This window comes from Lactuca serriola, chromosome 1 (genome assembly GCF_051521515.1).
Source record: "Lactuca serriola cultivar US96UC23 chromosome 1, Lser_US96UC23_V15, whole genome shotgun sequence".
Lineage (NCBI taxonomy): Eukaryota > Viridiplantae > Streptophyta > Magnoliopsida > Asterales > Asteraceae > Lactuca > Lactuca serriola.
In genome coordinates, this window is record NC_136408.1 from 128,784,969 (window position 1) to 128,802,043 (window position 17,075).

Below are 17,075 nucleotides of genomic sequence, written 5' to 3' on the forward strand. Positions count from 1 at the left end.
GAAGGAGTAATGTCTGTTCTAACTCATTTACAACAACTAGTTATCAAAATTACAAAGATTAAATGTGATTTTGATTCTTGAAAGTGTTCATATTCATATTCTTGTTCTTATGGTGTTTAGATGATCATAGGAATTATTTGTAACCTATGTGGTAGATTAATTCATGATCATAATGTGTTTTAATGGAGTCCATAACTTGTCCTCAAGTTATGGAAAACCAAAAGTCTCTTGGATTAAAAACCATTAAAAGAACACAAGAGTTAGGAAAAATGAAAAGTCCTCATTTTATTACTCTATTAAACTCATAAGTTACAAGAAATGAAAAGTTTTGAAAGATTACAAAACTTGCCCTCAAGTTTTGGAACAAGTAAAGTTACGTTAAAACTTTAGTTCCAACCCCTAGAATTTTAAAAGTTAAAATTCAACCCTTATACTTATATTATTATGATTTAATAATTATATATATATGTATAAGAACAAAGTCGTCTTACCGCTAGTACGCCTCATTCACGAAGCCAGTCTATAAGGTGGGTATAAGGTTGTTGCCTATAAAATGGTGACTTAATGGGTGTCCACTCTCACCCACCGCTTGCTTGATCGGTGGAGGGTCGTTAGCCGAACGGGTAAGACAAGGACTTATTAATTCTCATTCAAAGTATGATGAATATTATAAAGTAACTAAATGTTTTATTAAATTCCCAATCTTAGTTACTTTAGGAAAGATGTGAATAAGGTGCTATTCCATGAAATTACACTTTACACTTTGATTAAGTCGTTGGTGGAGCGTGTGTGGTTAACCGGCACACTAACTTGGACTTAACAAGGTAGGTAAAGGGTGACTTAGGGTTTATTATAGTATCGATAGAGCGTGTGTGGTTAACCGGCACATCGATTGAGTGATAAACTTTAAGGGTACCAAGTAATTTGCATGGTTACTTCACACCTCGTTTTGTGATCCTCGGTATCCCAGTCACAAAACTTGGAGGGCACACTCGAGATTGAAACATGCCTTATAAAAGTTCATTGAATCTCAAAGAATCTAGGAATTTCTAAGAACCATTCAAAAACCTAATACTAAAATATTGCGGTTTTCGTGGTGGAAATTGGTGAATCGTCATTCACCTACCTTTCAAGTATGATATAGCTTAGATTACGGCATACCTCTTCTAAGTTATATTATATTGTGATTGGATCCTAGCCTTAATATTACATTTGGGTGTTTTATTAAGGACTCTCTTATATCTAAACTAATCTTGTCCTCTTTTCTTCAGATGTCTTTCAACAATGCTTCTGGCTCTAATCCTAATGGCTCCTTTACCCTTATGAACTTGTGTGGGAAAGTCACCTTTGATGGATCCAACTTCAATGAGTGGATCAGAAACATCAGGATGATTACCCGCTACGAGGACAAAGAATATGTCCTTGACAAGGAGCTTAAGGAGATTGATGAGTCCACTGCAACTCCTCAGGAGATCGCTGAATTTCGGGCACATGAAAGGGATGCTACGAAAGTGGCTTGCATCATGATGGCCACGATGACAGCGGAACTCCAAAAGTCTTATGAGGATTTCTACCCTTATGACATGCACCAAGATTTGATGGAAAGATACCATCAAAGTGCAAGACAAGAGAGGTATGAAATCATCTGCTCCATGATAACAACCATGATGAAGGACGGGGAATCCGTCACGAGCCACATGCAGAAAATGCAAAGGTATGTGGATCGTTTGCTGAAGCTTAATGTGAACTTCCCAGAGGATCTTGCAATAGATATTATTTTGCATTCCTTACCATCGTGCTATGATCAATTCCGCATGACATATCACATGAACAAGGAAGAAGTCACCCTCAGCAAACTTCAGGGACTTCTCAAGACCGCAGAAACAGGTCTTAAGGGGAAGTCGGTTGCTATCACTCCTACTCAAAACTCTACTCCGGTTTTGGCAATCGGGAAAAGTCGTGGGAGGAAGAGAAAGAGCTCTTCTAAGGGTACCAAGGTTCGGACCCTTGATGGCTCTTCTTCAAGTGGAACCAAGAAAGGTTTCATTACTCCTTCTTCTGACCCAAAAGAGGCTGAATGCTTCTATTGCCATGAAAAGGCTCATTGGAAGCGGAACTGCCCAAAATACCAGCAAGATGTGAAGGATGGGAAAGTTAAACCCAACCATGCAGGTATTTACACTATCATTTCTAATAACTCACCCCATTCTAATTCTTGGGTCCTTGATACCGGTTGTGGTATTCATATTTGTTGTGACTTGCAGGGACTAAGAAGAAGTGAGGATGTGGAGCAAGGAAGGATAAACTTGATCATGGGGAATAGGAAAGCTATACGTGTTACCAAGATTGGAGTTTATACTTTATCGCTAAGTAGTGGGTTTAGTTTAGATTTGAATAAGTGTTGTTATTCGCCAGGAATGGCAAGAAATATTATTTCCTTTCATGCTTTGTACAAACAAGGGTTTACCTTTTCATTTAATAATGAAGTTGGTTCTATTGATGCTTTCTTTAATAATGTTCTTTATTTTAAAGCATTACCTTGTGATGGTGTGTATGAAGCTGTATCTGTTGTAGATAACTTAGGAAATAATGTTTTGTGTATTGATTCTACTAATAATAACTTGGATAAAGCATCTTTATGGCACTGTCATCTTGGACATATAAGCAAGAAACGCATAGGCCAACTCCAAAAGGATGGAGTCTTGGAGTCGTTTGACCTAAAGTCAGATGATAGTTGCGAATCATGCTTACTTGGAAAAATGACAAAGTCACCCTTCACAGGTTCGTGTGAGAGGGGTGAAGGTTTGTTGGACCTTATACACACGGATGTGTGTGGACCATTCAAACATGCCACAAGCGATGCTAATCGTTATTATTTGACTTTTACTGATGATTATAGTAGATATGGATATGCCTACTTGATCAAGCATAAGTCAGAGACTTTCGAGAGGTTTAAGGAATTTAAACAGGAAGTCGAGAATCAATTGGGCAGGAACATTAAGATGCTTCGATCCGATCGTGGTGGTGAGTATCTTAGTTCAGAGTTCCTCGACTATCTAAGGGAATGTGGGATAGTCTCACAATTGACACCTCCCAGGACACCACAGTTGAATGGTGTGGCTGAGAGGCGTAATCGAACCTTGTTGGATATGGTTCTTTCCATGATGAGTCGAGCTTCGCTACCAATCTCATTCTGGGGGTATGCCTTAGAGACTGCCGCCCATATTCTTAATCTAGTCCCTACAAAGAAAGTTGCCAAAACTCCTCACGAGATGTGGACTGGTAAAGTACCTAAACTAGACCACATCAAGATTTGCGGTTGCGAGGCTTTCGTGAGACGCGAGACTCATGATAAGCTCGAACCTCGAAGCGAGAGGTGTATTTTCATCGGTTACCCACAGCGATCCTTTGGTTACCTCTTCTACAGACCTAGTGACAATGTGGTTTTTGTAGCAAGAAGAGGAGTCTTTCGAGAAAGAGAGTTTATAAGCCAAGGATACAGTGGGAGGCAAATTGATCTTGAAGAAATTCAAGAATCAAGCGGTGAAGGAACATCAAACTCTAGCCCTCAACTTGAGGAGGAAACTCCTGTTGAGCAAATTGACAAATCTGTACCTCTGAGACGTTCCACGAGAGTTAGGAGTGCACCTGAGCATTACTATGGATTCCATATTACTGCAGAAGGTGAGACACTTATTAGTGATGATACACTAGTAAGTCAAGATGACCCTAACAGCTACGAGGAAGCCATGGCAGGCCCCGAGTCTGCTAAATGGAAAGAGGCTATGGATAGCGAGATACAATCCATGTATGACAATCAAGTTTGGAACTTGGTTGAAAATGTACCAGGTCGTAAGACAGTAGGGTGCAAATGGGTCTTCAAGAAGAAGACCGACATGGATGGTAAAGTACACACTTATAAGGCTAGACTGGTTGCAAAGGGCTTCTCTCAAATTCCTGGAGTGGATTATGATGAGACCTTTTCTCCAGTAGCCAAGATTAAGTCTATTCGGGTTCTGTTAGCCATAGCTGTATTTCATGATTATGAAATATGGCAGATGGATGTCAAAACCGCTTTCCTTAATGGAAAGTTGGCTGAAGATGTTTACATGAGTCAGCCAGAGGGTTTTGTCAGCAACGAGTACCCTAATAGAGTGTGTAAGCTTGAGAAATCCATTTATGGATTGAAGCAAGCACCTCGCAGATGGAATCTTTGCCTTGATGAAAAGGTCAAGGAATTTGGCTTTTCTAGGAGTGAAGATGAATCTTGCGTGTATGTCAAGGCTAGTGGGAGTATAGTTAGCTTTTTGGTATTGTATGTGGATGACATACTGCTCATAGGAAACGACATTCCAACCCTGCAGGAAGTAAAGTCCTGGCTTGGGAAGTGTTTCGCTATGAAGGACCTTGGTGAAGCTGCCTATATTCTAGGGATAAGGATCTTGAGAGATCGGAGTAAAAGACTAATTGGACTTAGTCAGAGTACCTACTTGGATAAGGTGCTGAAGAGATTCAGCATGCAGGATTCCAAGAAAGGAGAGTTACCCATCCAGAGTAACACCAGATTGAGTAAGACACAAAGCCCTAGCACTGAGGCTGAGATAGTAGAAATGAGTCGAACACCTTATGCTCCGGCTGTAGGATCGATCATGTATGCTATGACGTGTACTCGACCCGATGTAGCTTTTGCCTTGAGCATGGTTAGCAGGTATCAGGCGAACCCTGGCAAGGCACACTGGACTGCGGTAAAGAATATCCTCAAGTACCTACGGAGGACTAAGGACTGGGTTCTTACCCTCGGTGGGAGTGATGACTTGAGAGTTGTAGGGTATAGTGATGCTAGCTTCCAGACTGATAGGGATAATTTCCGCTCTCAGTCGGGCTGGGTCTTTACCCTAAACGGAGGAGCAATTTCTTGGAAGAGTGCCAAGCAAGAGACAGTGGCAGATTCTACTTGTGAATCAGCGTATATTGCAGCTAGCGAAGCAGCAAAGGAGGCGATATGGCTGAAGAACTTCAGTGGAGACCTTGGAGTTGTACCAGCTATTAAAGAGCCAATGGAAATTTTCTGTGATAGTGAAAGTGCTGTTGCCTTAGCCAAGGAACCAAGGGATCATGGGAGATCCAGACACATCGACAGAAAATACCATTTCATTAGACATCGGATCGAAGAAGGACACCTCGTGGCAAAGAGGGTATCATCAGATGAGAATCCGACAGATCTCGTCACAAAGGGACTGACTCGGGTTAAGCATCTCCAGCATGCTCGGAGCATAGGGCTGAAGGATGATATTAGATTTAGTAGTTAGATAATCTCGAAATTTGTAAAGTGTAATTGACATTTGATGATGAATAAAAAGTATTTTATTTATGAGTAAAGTGTTACTATCTCTTGTCGATCGTTTACTATATTTCTTTTGCATGGTTTGACTTCCAGAATAATTTTGTTTGGTATAACATATTATTCAAACCTCCACAGTCGGTCATATGTTGGAAGTAGATATGAATCAAGACTGTCATGTTTGGTTGTAGAGGTCTTGGACAAGGCTACAACAATCATGAGTGCTCATAAGTTCTGAGCATTGGACTCAACCCACGCTCACTGGAATCACTTCATGGAATTCTATCTCGAGTGATCGTGAGACGGTAATATCATATAAGTCTTCAAACCTAGAGATATGATTTGTTACTTACAAGTTGGTTATGCATTGACTGTACGAAACCGCATTGGTAACTCGATGTTATAAAACGTACTTTTGTGTGTAATTCAATGAGTGGTAGAACAAACATATGAGTCGAAGTTTATCTGTTCCTTCTTGGATTAGAAGCTGATATCTGGGCCCCTCGATGATTTTGTTTTGACCCATGTACCGGGCCCGGTCAGAACTAAGTTGATGTGTTCAATTAAGTTCTACGTCAAACAAATCGGAAATCGGGAAACAAATGCTGGACAATAAGCAAGACAATGTTCCATGTATTTGTCTGACTGATATCTAGAACGGAGGATTATATGATCACTTATCTTAAATGGCGTATCATCATCTTCTCAGTTTCGAGAGACCTTGACAGAGCTACGATTGCCGGTCGGTTCCTGAAGTACTAGAGATATAGTTATTAGACTTATCCAAGTGGGAGACTGTTGGATAAGGTGTCTAAGTCCATAACTACTTCAGGTGTGTACTTGACCCGACCCGGCATGGTCCATTTGGGTTGCATGGCACCATGCAATTGGATAGACTAAATGAGAGAAATAACACTTGGAGATTATTAATATATTATAAGTTCTAATATATTAATAATATTATTTGATTAGTTGATCAAAGAATTAATTTGGAATTAATTAAGTGATCAAAGGAAAACTAATTAAATATATGGGTTGATTATGTAAATCATCCATATCTTGTATAGTGGGCTAAGAGGCTCCATGGATTATCAAGTTGGGTTCTACCCATAGGATGCTCCATGGATGCTCCATGGGGGTTACAAACCCATGGGTCATGGAAATGAAGAGTCATGACACATTAGGGTTTACATGGTGTAACCCTAGATGTGTCAACACTATATAAGAGTCCCATTCTCCACAAAATTGGCTACACAAGTTGAACACTAACAAAACTAGAGGACTTGGCCGATTTTGAAAAGTGTGTGTTATCTCAAGAGTCTTTCCAAGAGCATTTGGTGTTGTGTGAAGCATTTGAGGCATCACACTTGGGGTGCTAGGCTCACAAGGTTTCAAGGAACACAAGCAACAACAAGGTAAGTTATTCTATCTATGATTCAAGTTAAAATTGTTCCCCATGTATGCTAGATAGGAATATAACCTTGGAATTCAACTTTGCATGATAATTAGACAAACATAGATCCAAGGTTATTAGGGTTGCATGTACACTTAGGAAGTGTTAGAATGCTCAAAACCCTTCAGCAACTAAGAGACTCGGGCCCCGCACATTCTAGTGGAGATTTGGGCCTTGTCCACACTCCGATATCTAGGAGATTCGGGCCCCGCCCTCACACTGTTGTCTACGAGATTCAGGCCCCTCCCACACTCTGTTGTCTACGAGATTCAGGCCCTGCCCCCACTCCGCTGTCTAGGAGATTCGGGCCCCACCAACACTCCGCTGTTTAGGAGATTCGGGCCCTATCGACACTCCACTGTCTAGCAGGCATACAAGTATCACACAGACAACATGTATTTTATCCATCATATAACTATATCTAGTATTACTATGAGAGACAGGCTCCACCCACTCTCAACTACTAACACATACACGGGCTGAACTTGGTGCCTTAAACCCATTCCTACTGAAGGGAAACTCACCTCGTAATACTGATTGCTGAAAACCCGAGCGAGGAATCCATGACTGGTGCTCCAGTGACTCTCTGGCTATAAATTCCATAATACAAATAATAAAAGACTAATAGCTCTTCATAGGGTAAATGACTAATTTACCCCCTGGTCAAAGTCAACATTCCTGGTTGACCAACTCGTCGAGTCAACCCTTCGACTCGCCGAGTTCTATCGAGTAGTTTGGACGCGACTTGGCATATCCACTCGTCAAGTCCCTATCCGACTCATCGAGTTCTAAAACTGAAATCGGGACAATGCAACTTGACTCGTCGAGTACCCTTATGGACTCGACGAGTCCTTTTGTCTGTTTGGAAAACTTAATAGAATAAGTCCCTAGCTTCTAGATCTAAGGTTCCTAGTTCATTTGCCTACTGGAAAGGACTTTCTAAGGGTAACGTTTCTAGCTTTACCCCTCCATAGTCCCTCTAAAAGGGTTTATCCAAAACCCTAATTCCTTTTGAACATGAATCTTGACCCGAAAGGTCAAAGGGTCTCAAATCCACTCACACAAACCCAGATCTAGGGCTTTAGCATCAGATAGACCTCTAAAGTTCTGAACTTTCCTACCATGCATTGTCTTTTAGGGATCAAAAGGCCACAAACTTGCTCATATGCTTGCATGGGGCTTCATGGCCATAGAGTTTGCACATTTATGCCATGGAACCCTTCCTAGAGCCTAGATCTGAGGTATTGACCATATGGGACGTCCCCAACTCCAAGGACCATGGTATTTGAGCCAAAACCCTCCTAATATAAAACTAACTAGATCTAAGAGAAGAAAGATCAAGTTGGAAGCTTGATTACCAGAAAAGATGACAAATGGAGTGTAGTTCGTAAATCTACTTCTTCTTTTTTGAGTCTTCTATCTTCGACTTCTTCCACCAACTTCAAGAGGCATAAAAATAATACTTAAAATCGCATGAAAGGCTCAATATCACTTAGGGAGAATTAGGGTTTCAGGGAAGGTGCTCTGGAGATGATGGAGGATGGGAAGGAGGCCTATAATGATGTTTAAGTAGGGTGCAAACCCTAAAGATTTGGGTTTCATCCAGCCTGGCCTACTCGTCGAGTCAAGGATACGACTCATCGAGTAGCCTCATTAAAACCCGCATCCAATCTGGCCTCTACTCAACGAGTTAGGGCTACCAACTCGTCGAGTCCCAAAAAAAAAACAAAAAAATGTGTACTAGGAACGGGGTGTTACACATTGAAAAGATTTCAATTAAAACTAATATCAGAGTTTAATCCCAAAGATCACATATTGCGGAATAACATAGGTGAATGCGTTATGATCATCCCGAGTTCCTTTATTTGAAAATTAGAGGTACCTAAAACCAAAACGGTAAACCGTAAGCATGAAGCTTAGTGAGTTCCCCAAATACCACAAACCATACATATCCACTAATCCATACATGCCATACATAATTGTAAGCCATACTTATCAAACATGTACCATAATTAAATAAGATGCTATGTGATGCACATAGTCTTGTCGTTATGCCACGAGCCACCTAGTGGTTTTTCTTGCCAAGCCGCGGGCCATCCCTTGGGTCTTACAGAAAAGTGCTAGGAGCCACCTCCGGATCTTCCATGCAAGCAATCACAAAGACAACTAGCACACATTTTACTCTACTTAGCTAATTATCATACAGTGTGGCAGGAACAACCTCCTGGTCTTTCATACATAATGCCTAGGGCTAACCCCCGGGTCTTTGTACCATATAGAAATCAAATGGGCCAGGATTGGTGCCTTCGACCCATACACACAGTGAGGAGACTCACCTCGAACGATGAAGCTCACTAACCGAACTCCCTAGTTGTTGCCTGATGGTTTCCGAAACTAACAATTACCAACACAATATCCAATTAGCTAATTTTCAGTCTAAAAGATATGCTCGGAAGCAAAAGGAAGCAGGAGATGCATTCGGAAGCTCGGGAATTGAAGAAAGAAGAAAAATAGCCAAAATCCTGAAGGGCTCGGCGAGTCTAGACGTCTACTCAACGAGTACCCGTGAATGTTCGCGAAGCGAAACACAAAGTCCTTGTCGTATACGGATTCTACAAGGGGACTCGGCGAGTCGGTTGGCTACTCGACGAGTAGCCTCTGTTTTCTAAAAAACTATAAATAGAGGCCAATTCTGAATCCAAATCTCTCTCTGAAATTTTGGAGGATTACTTGGCGACTAAGAAGGCTGCTGGAGATTTGAGAAACATCTGAAAAACTCTAATCATCAATTCTAAGAAGAGTCAAGGCAACATAAGTTTACTTTTCACTTTATTCTTGAATTAAACTATGGTTGATTTGTTAAACTTCGTTTTTGAATTGTTATCTATTGCGATTATCAATTAAATATTTTAGTTCTGTTTAGGGTAGAAAAATTTGTTCCTATGGTTTAAATAAAGGTTGAATTAATTGTTTATTGCTAATTTTTGTTAAATTCAGCTTGTTAAAGATCCTTATGCATTAACCATAACTACTTTCTATTAATTGGCATGTACTTAAGCTGCATGAATATCTCTTAATGGCTTACCTCATGTGATTTATGTGAAAACATTGATATGTGCCTAGGAATAATGAATGTGAAACTACGGCTAACTAGAGAATAAGCAAATTAATGTGTGAGCTTATGTGATAAACCATCAAGAAGAGGTTAATTGAATTATTAATTTGATTAGCTAATTACAAGTCTTATTTAATCCGAATAAATAAACTAGGAACTTCATTAGTTTAATCACTTGATCATTGCTTCAATTAATTTTTTTTCTAAGGATTGGTAATAGCGAATGTGAATCTAATCACTTTAGTCGGTAACCAATAAGAATTAATTCATTGCACTTGCCATAAAATCAACCATAGGAGAAAATGAATCGAACCTAAACAGAAACCTTTCTATTATTGAATTAGTTTGTTTTTACAAGTTTATAGCTATTAGCTACCTAAATTGCATGTTAGTTAGTGTGTTAAAGTGTCTAGTCTTGCAAAACTAGAGAAACCCTTTACTTTTATTACTTGCTTAGTTAATTCTAGTTATTAGTTTAATTTTCGTTCCTTGAGTTTGATACCCTACTTGCTCAACTATACCACTATTTGACAGGTTCACTGTCTTTGTGTGTTTAAATTACATCGTAAAAGTAGGACTAAAACTAGTGCATTTTTATACACATCAAGTTTTTGGCGTCGTTGTCAGGGAACGGTTCAAAAATTAATTCTAATTTCTAGGTTTATCGATCCTTTGTGTGAGATCTAACTTACACAAAGTTATTTCTTAAGCAATTCAATTATTAGGTTAAGTTTTAATATTTTTCTGTTTTTTAGAATTTTAGTTAATTTTTTTTATGTTTTAGCATTGAACTCGCCGAGTTTTGTCGAAGATACTTGGCGAATCCCTAGCTGATTTCCAGTTTAGTTTCTTATTTTATTTTTGTTCTTTTTACGCATGTTTCTTGTTTTGATTGTAGGTACTACATGAGCCGAGGATCGAACACACCTTTGGTTCCTCCATTTGAAGACCCGAAATCCGCTTTTAGGAAAAACAAGGATAAAGTAATTGAAGACACTAACCCATCAAAGAAATCACCTTTCAAGGACCTTAAATCAGTCTTTGGGAGGAAGAAAAGCAAGAAAGTAGGTGAGTCTAGCAGTCAAAAGAGCAAAGGAAGCAACCTTGGAAATTTTGGAGAGGATACATTCCACAAAGAAACCGAATTTGAGTACGATTACGAATCCGAATTCGATGAAGGAAGCGACCTAGAAGGAGAACTCGACAACACCATGGCTAACATCGATGAAGTTCCCATGTGAGAATGGAAGAAAAGGATACGTGATGATACCGGCCCAGGACTCATGCAACCCGCAATTCCTACGACTGCCACCTTTGAACTAAAAGGCCACATACTTGCACAACTCAAGGAGATCCCATTCTACGGGAAGGATCACGAAGATGCATACAAGCATCTAGAAGAGGTCAACGACGTAGCTGACTACTTCAATGTTCCTAATGTACTTCGCGACACTGTTTTACTTCGGATGCTACTGGTCACATTCAAGGGAGCCACGAAAGATTGGCTGAAATCACTCCCTCCCAGATCCATCACTACTTGGGCTAAAATGAAAACATAATTTATAGACCAGTTTTTCCCTCCCTCAAAAATAGCCAAGTTGAAGAAAGACATAGCCAATTTTGAACAACGAGGTGGAAAGTCACTTTATGAGGCATGGGAGAGATACAAGGGCTTACTAAGGAACTGCCCACATCATGATTTGAATAGTCAACAAGAAGTCTCCATTTTCTATGATGAAGTAAATGTAACAACTCAACATCTCCTTGATTCACAAGGACCTCTCACAAAGAAAGCACCCCAGGTGATAAAAGAACTAATTGAAGAATTATCTAAACACTATAGAGAATATCATAACCCAAGTAATGACTTAACTCGTGGGGCGGTGAACTCTATTACTAACGACATGGTATAAATGATGCCAAAACTGGAAAGCACAGATCGAAGAATGACTAAGATGGACCAATCCATCCATGCCATTAGAGTGGGATGTGAAAACTGTAAAGGCCCTCACCTTACTAAAGATTGTGACCTTGACGAGAACGGAAACCGGAAAGTACAAGTGTGCTACTCAAGCGGTGTTAGGTATGATGACAATTGGAGAAAACCCAAGAAAGAATGGCTACCATATATTGAGTACAAAAAGCAACAGGAGGAAAAGTATGAGCAAAAAGATAGATGCTTTTATCAAAAGGAGGAACCGGTGTTGGAAAAGAAACCGAACTTGGAAGATATGCTTACAAGATTCGTAGCCGCATCCGAGAAAAGACATAACGATACTGATGTTGTGATAAAAGATCAACAAAATATGTTGAGAGAACACCAAATTATGATGAAAGACCAACAAGCTCTTCTTAGGAACCTGCAAGCATCCATTCTCAACATAGAAAAGCAGTTGGGCCAACTTGCACAACAAGTGAACGAGAGACGACCGGGTGGACTTCCTAATAATACCGAAAGTAACCCAAAAGGTGCACATATAAATATCGTGACAACTAGGAGTGGGAAGATTATAACTCCTCTGGCCCCTATTCAGCAAGAAGATCCTACGCTTGCGCTAGAGGAAGAAGTAGAACATGAAGAATCACAAATTCCCGACCCGACTCGCCGAGTCGACGTTACAAACTCGACGAGTCCACCACCTAAACAGAAAAGCAAGCCTCCTGTGAAGCCATATCAGCCTCCACTGCCATTTCCAGCCTGGGCTAGACAAGAAAAGAATGATGTTAACTAGCAGAAGTTTCTGGAACACATAAAGGCTCTTCAAATTAAAATGTTATTCATAGAGGAGGTTGCACAAATGCCTAAATAAGCAAAATTTCTCAAGGAGCATCTAACTAATAGAAAGAAGATAGAAAAGTTGAAGAAAGTGGTCCTAAATGAGAATTGTTCAGCTTCCATGTTGAATAAACTACCTAAGAAGAAGGGTGATCCAGAAAGCTTAACCTTGCCTTGTCAATTCGGGAACTTAGCTACCATTTATACATTGGCTGATTCATGGGCAAGTGTAAATCTCATATCGTACTTATTCTTCAAGAAATTAGATCTTCCGGAGCCAAGGCCCATTCGGATGGCAATTCACCTAGAAAATAAAATGGTCACATTCCCAAGGGGAATATGCGAAGATCTATTGGTGAAGGTTGATGAGTTCGTGTTTTCCGCGGACTTCATAATATTAGATATGGAAGCGGACCCTCAAGTCCCGATCATACTTGGAAGACCTTTCCTAAACATCGCGAGCGCTATAGTTGACATACGAGATTCTAAACTTACTCTTCGGGTGGGAGACAAATCAATTACTTTTGGAGTTGATCAAGCCATGAAGCATGCAAGGAATAATGATGACATGACATTCTCGGTTGATATGTTGGAAGAGTTAATGGAGGAATGGAATGAAGATGAACCAAAACAAGTCCACCTTCACATTTGAAGAAGAATTTGATGCTAAAAGAGACCTGTTGGAAATAAAGAGACTGCTCGAGGGAGATGAATATAATGATCTGATCAGAAGTGCAGAACACTCGAATCGCCGACTAGCCTTGACAGTATTGACGACTCCATTCGAAGAAACCAGATCAGTAGCAAATATTACCCAGGACTCGACGAGTCCCCTCACTGGACTCGACGTGTTCAACATTCAAAACACAAAAACTGAACTTAAATCAGTACCAAATCACTTAGAGTATGCATTTCTTGAAAATGGCCAATAAAAACCAGTGATTATAGCTGCTGATTTATCCAAACATGAGAAAGAAAGCCTTGTGGAAGTACTAAAGAAGAGGCAAGGTGCTATAGCATGGAAGATAACCGATATAAAGGGAATTAGTCTAGCTTAGTGTTCTCATAAGATCAACTTAGAAGATGGAGCTAAAGCTGTAGTACAACTCCAAAGAAGACTTAACCCAAACATGAAAGAAGTTGTGAAAAAGGAGGTGGTTAAGCTATTGATGTCGGAATCATTTACTCAATCTCCGATAGCCCATGGGAAGTCCGGTGCAAGTGGTACCGAAAAAGGAAGAATGATGGTGGTGGTCAATTAAAATAACGAGTTAATTCCAACAAGAACAGTAACCAGGCGGCGTGTTTGCATTGACTACAAAAACTAAATGATGCCACAAGCAAGGATCACTTTTCGTTGGCATTTATCGACCAAATGCTCGAAAGGCTCTCCGGTCATCTATATTATTTTTTCTCGATGGAGTTTTGGGGTATTTTCATATTCCAATCGATCCACAAGACCAAGAGAAGATCACTTTTACATGCCCAAGTGTAATGTTCACATATAGACGCATGCCTTTTAGCTTATGCAATGCACCAACTACTTTCCAAAGGTGCAGGATGGCCATTTTTCACGATATGATCGAGAAATTTATGGAGGTCTTTATGGATGATTTCTTGGTGTGTGGGTCATCTTTTGAAGATTGTTTATCTAATTTGGATTTGATGCTAGCTAGATGTGAGAAGACAAACCTTGTCCTTAATTGGGAAAAGTGCCACTTCATGGTGAAAGAAGGAATTGTGTTGGGACACAAAGTTTCAAGGAAAGGGATAGAAGTGGATAGAGAAAAAGTGGAAATGATAGCTAAGTTACCCCCTCCAACAAACGTAAAAGGGGTAAGGAGTTTTCTTGGCCATGTGGGATTTTATCGTCGCTTCATTAAAGACTTCTCGAAGATCACTAGGCCATTGACTAAACTACTTGTGAAGGACGCTCCATTCGATTTCTCTAAAGAATGTCATGAAGAATTTCATTTATTAAAGGAAAGATTGACCACTACTCCTATCATGATAGCACCGAATTGGGATCTTCCTTTCGAGCTAATGTGTGATGCTAGTGATTATGTTGTGGGTGCTGTTTTAGGGCAAAGGGATGATAAACATTTGCAACCTATCTAATATGCAAGCAAAACTTTGAATCCATCCCAAGAGAACTACACTACTACCAAGAAGGAGCTACTAGCAGTGGTATACGCTTTTAATAAGTTCCGGCCATATTTGGTATTATCCAAGACGATAGTTTTTACCGACCATTCTGCCCTAAAGTATCTTTTTGCTAAACAAGATGCTAAGCCTAGATTGATACATTGGGTCTTACTTTTACAAGAATTTGATATTGAAATAGAGGATAAAAAGGGAATGGAAAATGTAGTTGCCGATCATTTGTCATGATTAGAGAACCCACTTTTGGAGGAGTTGGAAGAAAACAAGATTGGAGATGATTTTCCCAATGAGTATCTTTTAGTAATAGTAGGAAAGGTGCCATGGTTTGCGGATATAGCTAATTACTTAGCTACTGAATATATTCCAAAAGATTTAACCCTCCAACAAAAGAAGAAATTCTTTTCAGAAATCAAGTACTACTTTTGGGACGAGCCATACCTTTTCCAAAGCTGCGTAGACGGAATGATAAGAAGATGTGTATTTAGGAAAGAAATTCGGGAAATGTTGGAACACTTCCATAGCGGGCCTGCTAGGGGATATCATGGAGCACATTACACGGCTAATAAGATTTTTGATATTGGGTTTTATTGGACTGCAATTTTCAAAGATGCGGCTCAATATGTCAAAGACTGCGATTCGTGCCAACAAGCGGGGAATATCTCATCCCGAAACAAGATGATCCACCATAATATTCAAGTATGTGAGGTAGATGATATTTAGGGGATTGACTTTATGGGACCTTTCCCAATGTCAAAAAGGAATAAATACATATTGGTGGCAGTCGACTATGTATCGAAATGAGCGGAGGTACAAGAATTACCAACTAATGATGCTCAAGTGGTGGTGTGGTTTCTTAAAAAGTTATTCTCTGGGTTTGGAGTTCCTAAAGCTCTCATTAGTGACCGGGGCACTCACTTTGCAAATGATCAATTAGCTAATGTATTGAAAAAATATAGGGTACACCATAGGTTCTCGACATCTTATCATCCACAAACAAGTGGCCAAACTAAAGTGACAAATCGGGTGTTAAAAAGGATTTTGGAGAGATCGGTTGGAGGAAATCGAAAGGAGTGGTCGGATAAGCTTGATGATGCACTTTGGGCCTTTCGAGCAGCTTTCAAAACACCTATTGGCACTACATCGTATAGGCTAGTTTATCGGAAGTATTGTCATTTGCCGATTGAAATAGAGCATAAAGCTTATTGGGCTTTAAAGTTGTGTAAATTTGAGTTGGATGAACTTCGGACCAACCGGTTGATGCAAATGAATGCCCTTGAAGAGCTTAGAAATGAGGCCTACACAAATTCCTTGATATACAAAGAGAAGATGAAGCATTGGCATGACAAAAGACGAAAGGGTAATAAGGACGTTCATGAAGGACAAAAGGTGCTACTCTTCAATTCAAGGCTGAAGCTTTTCTCGGGCAAGCTAAAGACAATGTGGGATGGGCCTTTTGTAGTTAAACAAGTGTTTCCACATGGAGCTATCGAGCTTATATAAAAAAAGCAGAACCCTTTTCAAAGTTAATGGGCATAGAGTAAGGAAATATGAAGAAGGAATCCCAAAAGATGAAGGACTTGAAGAACGGCTGCATTTGGAAAAGTAGGAATGAGTCCAGCTAACGACTCCTTAAAAGGAAGTGCTTCTGGGAGGCAACCTGAGTTTAGAGTTTGCTTTCTTTTTTACTTTTCTTGTTCATTTTATTTTTGTTTCTTTTAGGATATACTTTTATCAATCTTCTTTTGTGATCAAAATGATTACTAGAGGGCAAGCAATGTCCAGGTGTGGGGTTGGTGGCATATAATTTAAGAACTCAAATTTTTATCAAATAGAATGAAAAACTCGCCGGGTCCCTGTACCTACTCGGCGAGTCCATTTGAGAAATCCAAAAAAATCGCAGATTCGTGTATCTACTCGACGTGTGCACGTATTTCCCCGAAAAAGAAATTTTATTTTTCACATTCTGTAAATAAGGGGTTTTAACCCTAATTGGTGAAACATAGTTACAAACGCAGCCACCAGCTGCTCGACGAGCATCTCTTCCTCTCAAGTCCTCATCTCCAAATTGTTGATATTCCTTGCTACTTCAACCCAAAAAGGTAACATTTTTCCTACTTAATCTTGATAAAGATCATATCTTGGGTAGATTTGTGGTTGTAATCCATGAAAAACCGGGTTTTGGGGTTTACTCCAATCCTAGGGTTTTGATTTTTAGGTCGATTTAGGT

At 39.9% G+C, this 17,075-nt stretch overlaps 1 protein-coding gene and 1 non-coding gene across 2 annotated transcripts; one reads left to right on the forward strand and one right to left on the reverse strand.

The window, feature by feature from the left end:
* Positions 1–11,504: 11,504 nt before the first annotated feature.
* LOC145080734 (small nucleolar RNA R71) lies at positions 11,505–11,611 on the reverse strand. The gene has a single exon (XR_013695322.1). It is a non-coding gene; the product is annotated as a small nucleolar RNA R71 (small nucleolar RNA).
* Positions 11,612–12,806: 1,195 nt separating this feature from the next.
* LOC145061416 (uncharacterized) lies at positions 12,807–13,337 on the forward strand. The gene has a single exon (XM_079008878.1). The coding sequence runs from the start codon at positions 12,807–12,809 to the stop codon at positions 13,335–13,337; it is 531 nt and encodes a 176-aa protein (XP_078865004.1).
* The last annotated feature ends 3,738 nt before the right edge of the window (positions 13,338–17,075 follow it).

Bases quoted from the DNA above. Each gene is read 5' to 3' on its own strand.
- LOC145061416 (XM_079008878.1), top strand. From the start codon at position 12,807: ATGTTGAATAAACTACCTAAGAAGAAGGGTGATCCAGAAAGCTTAACC.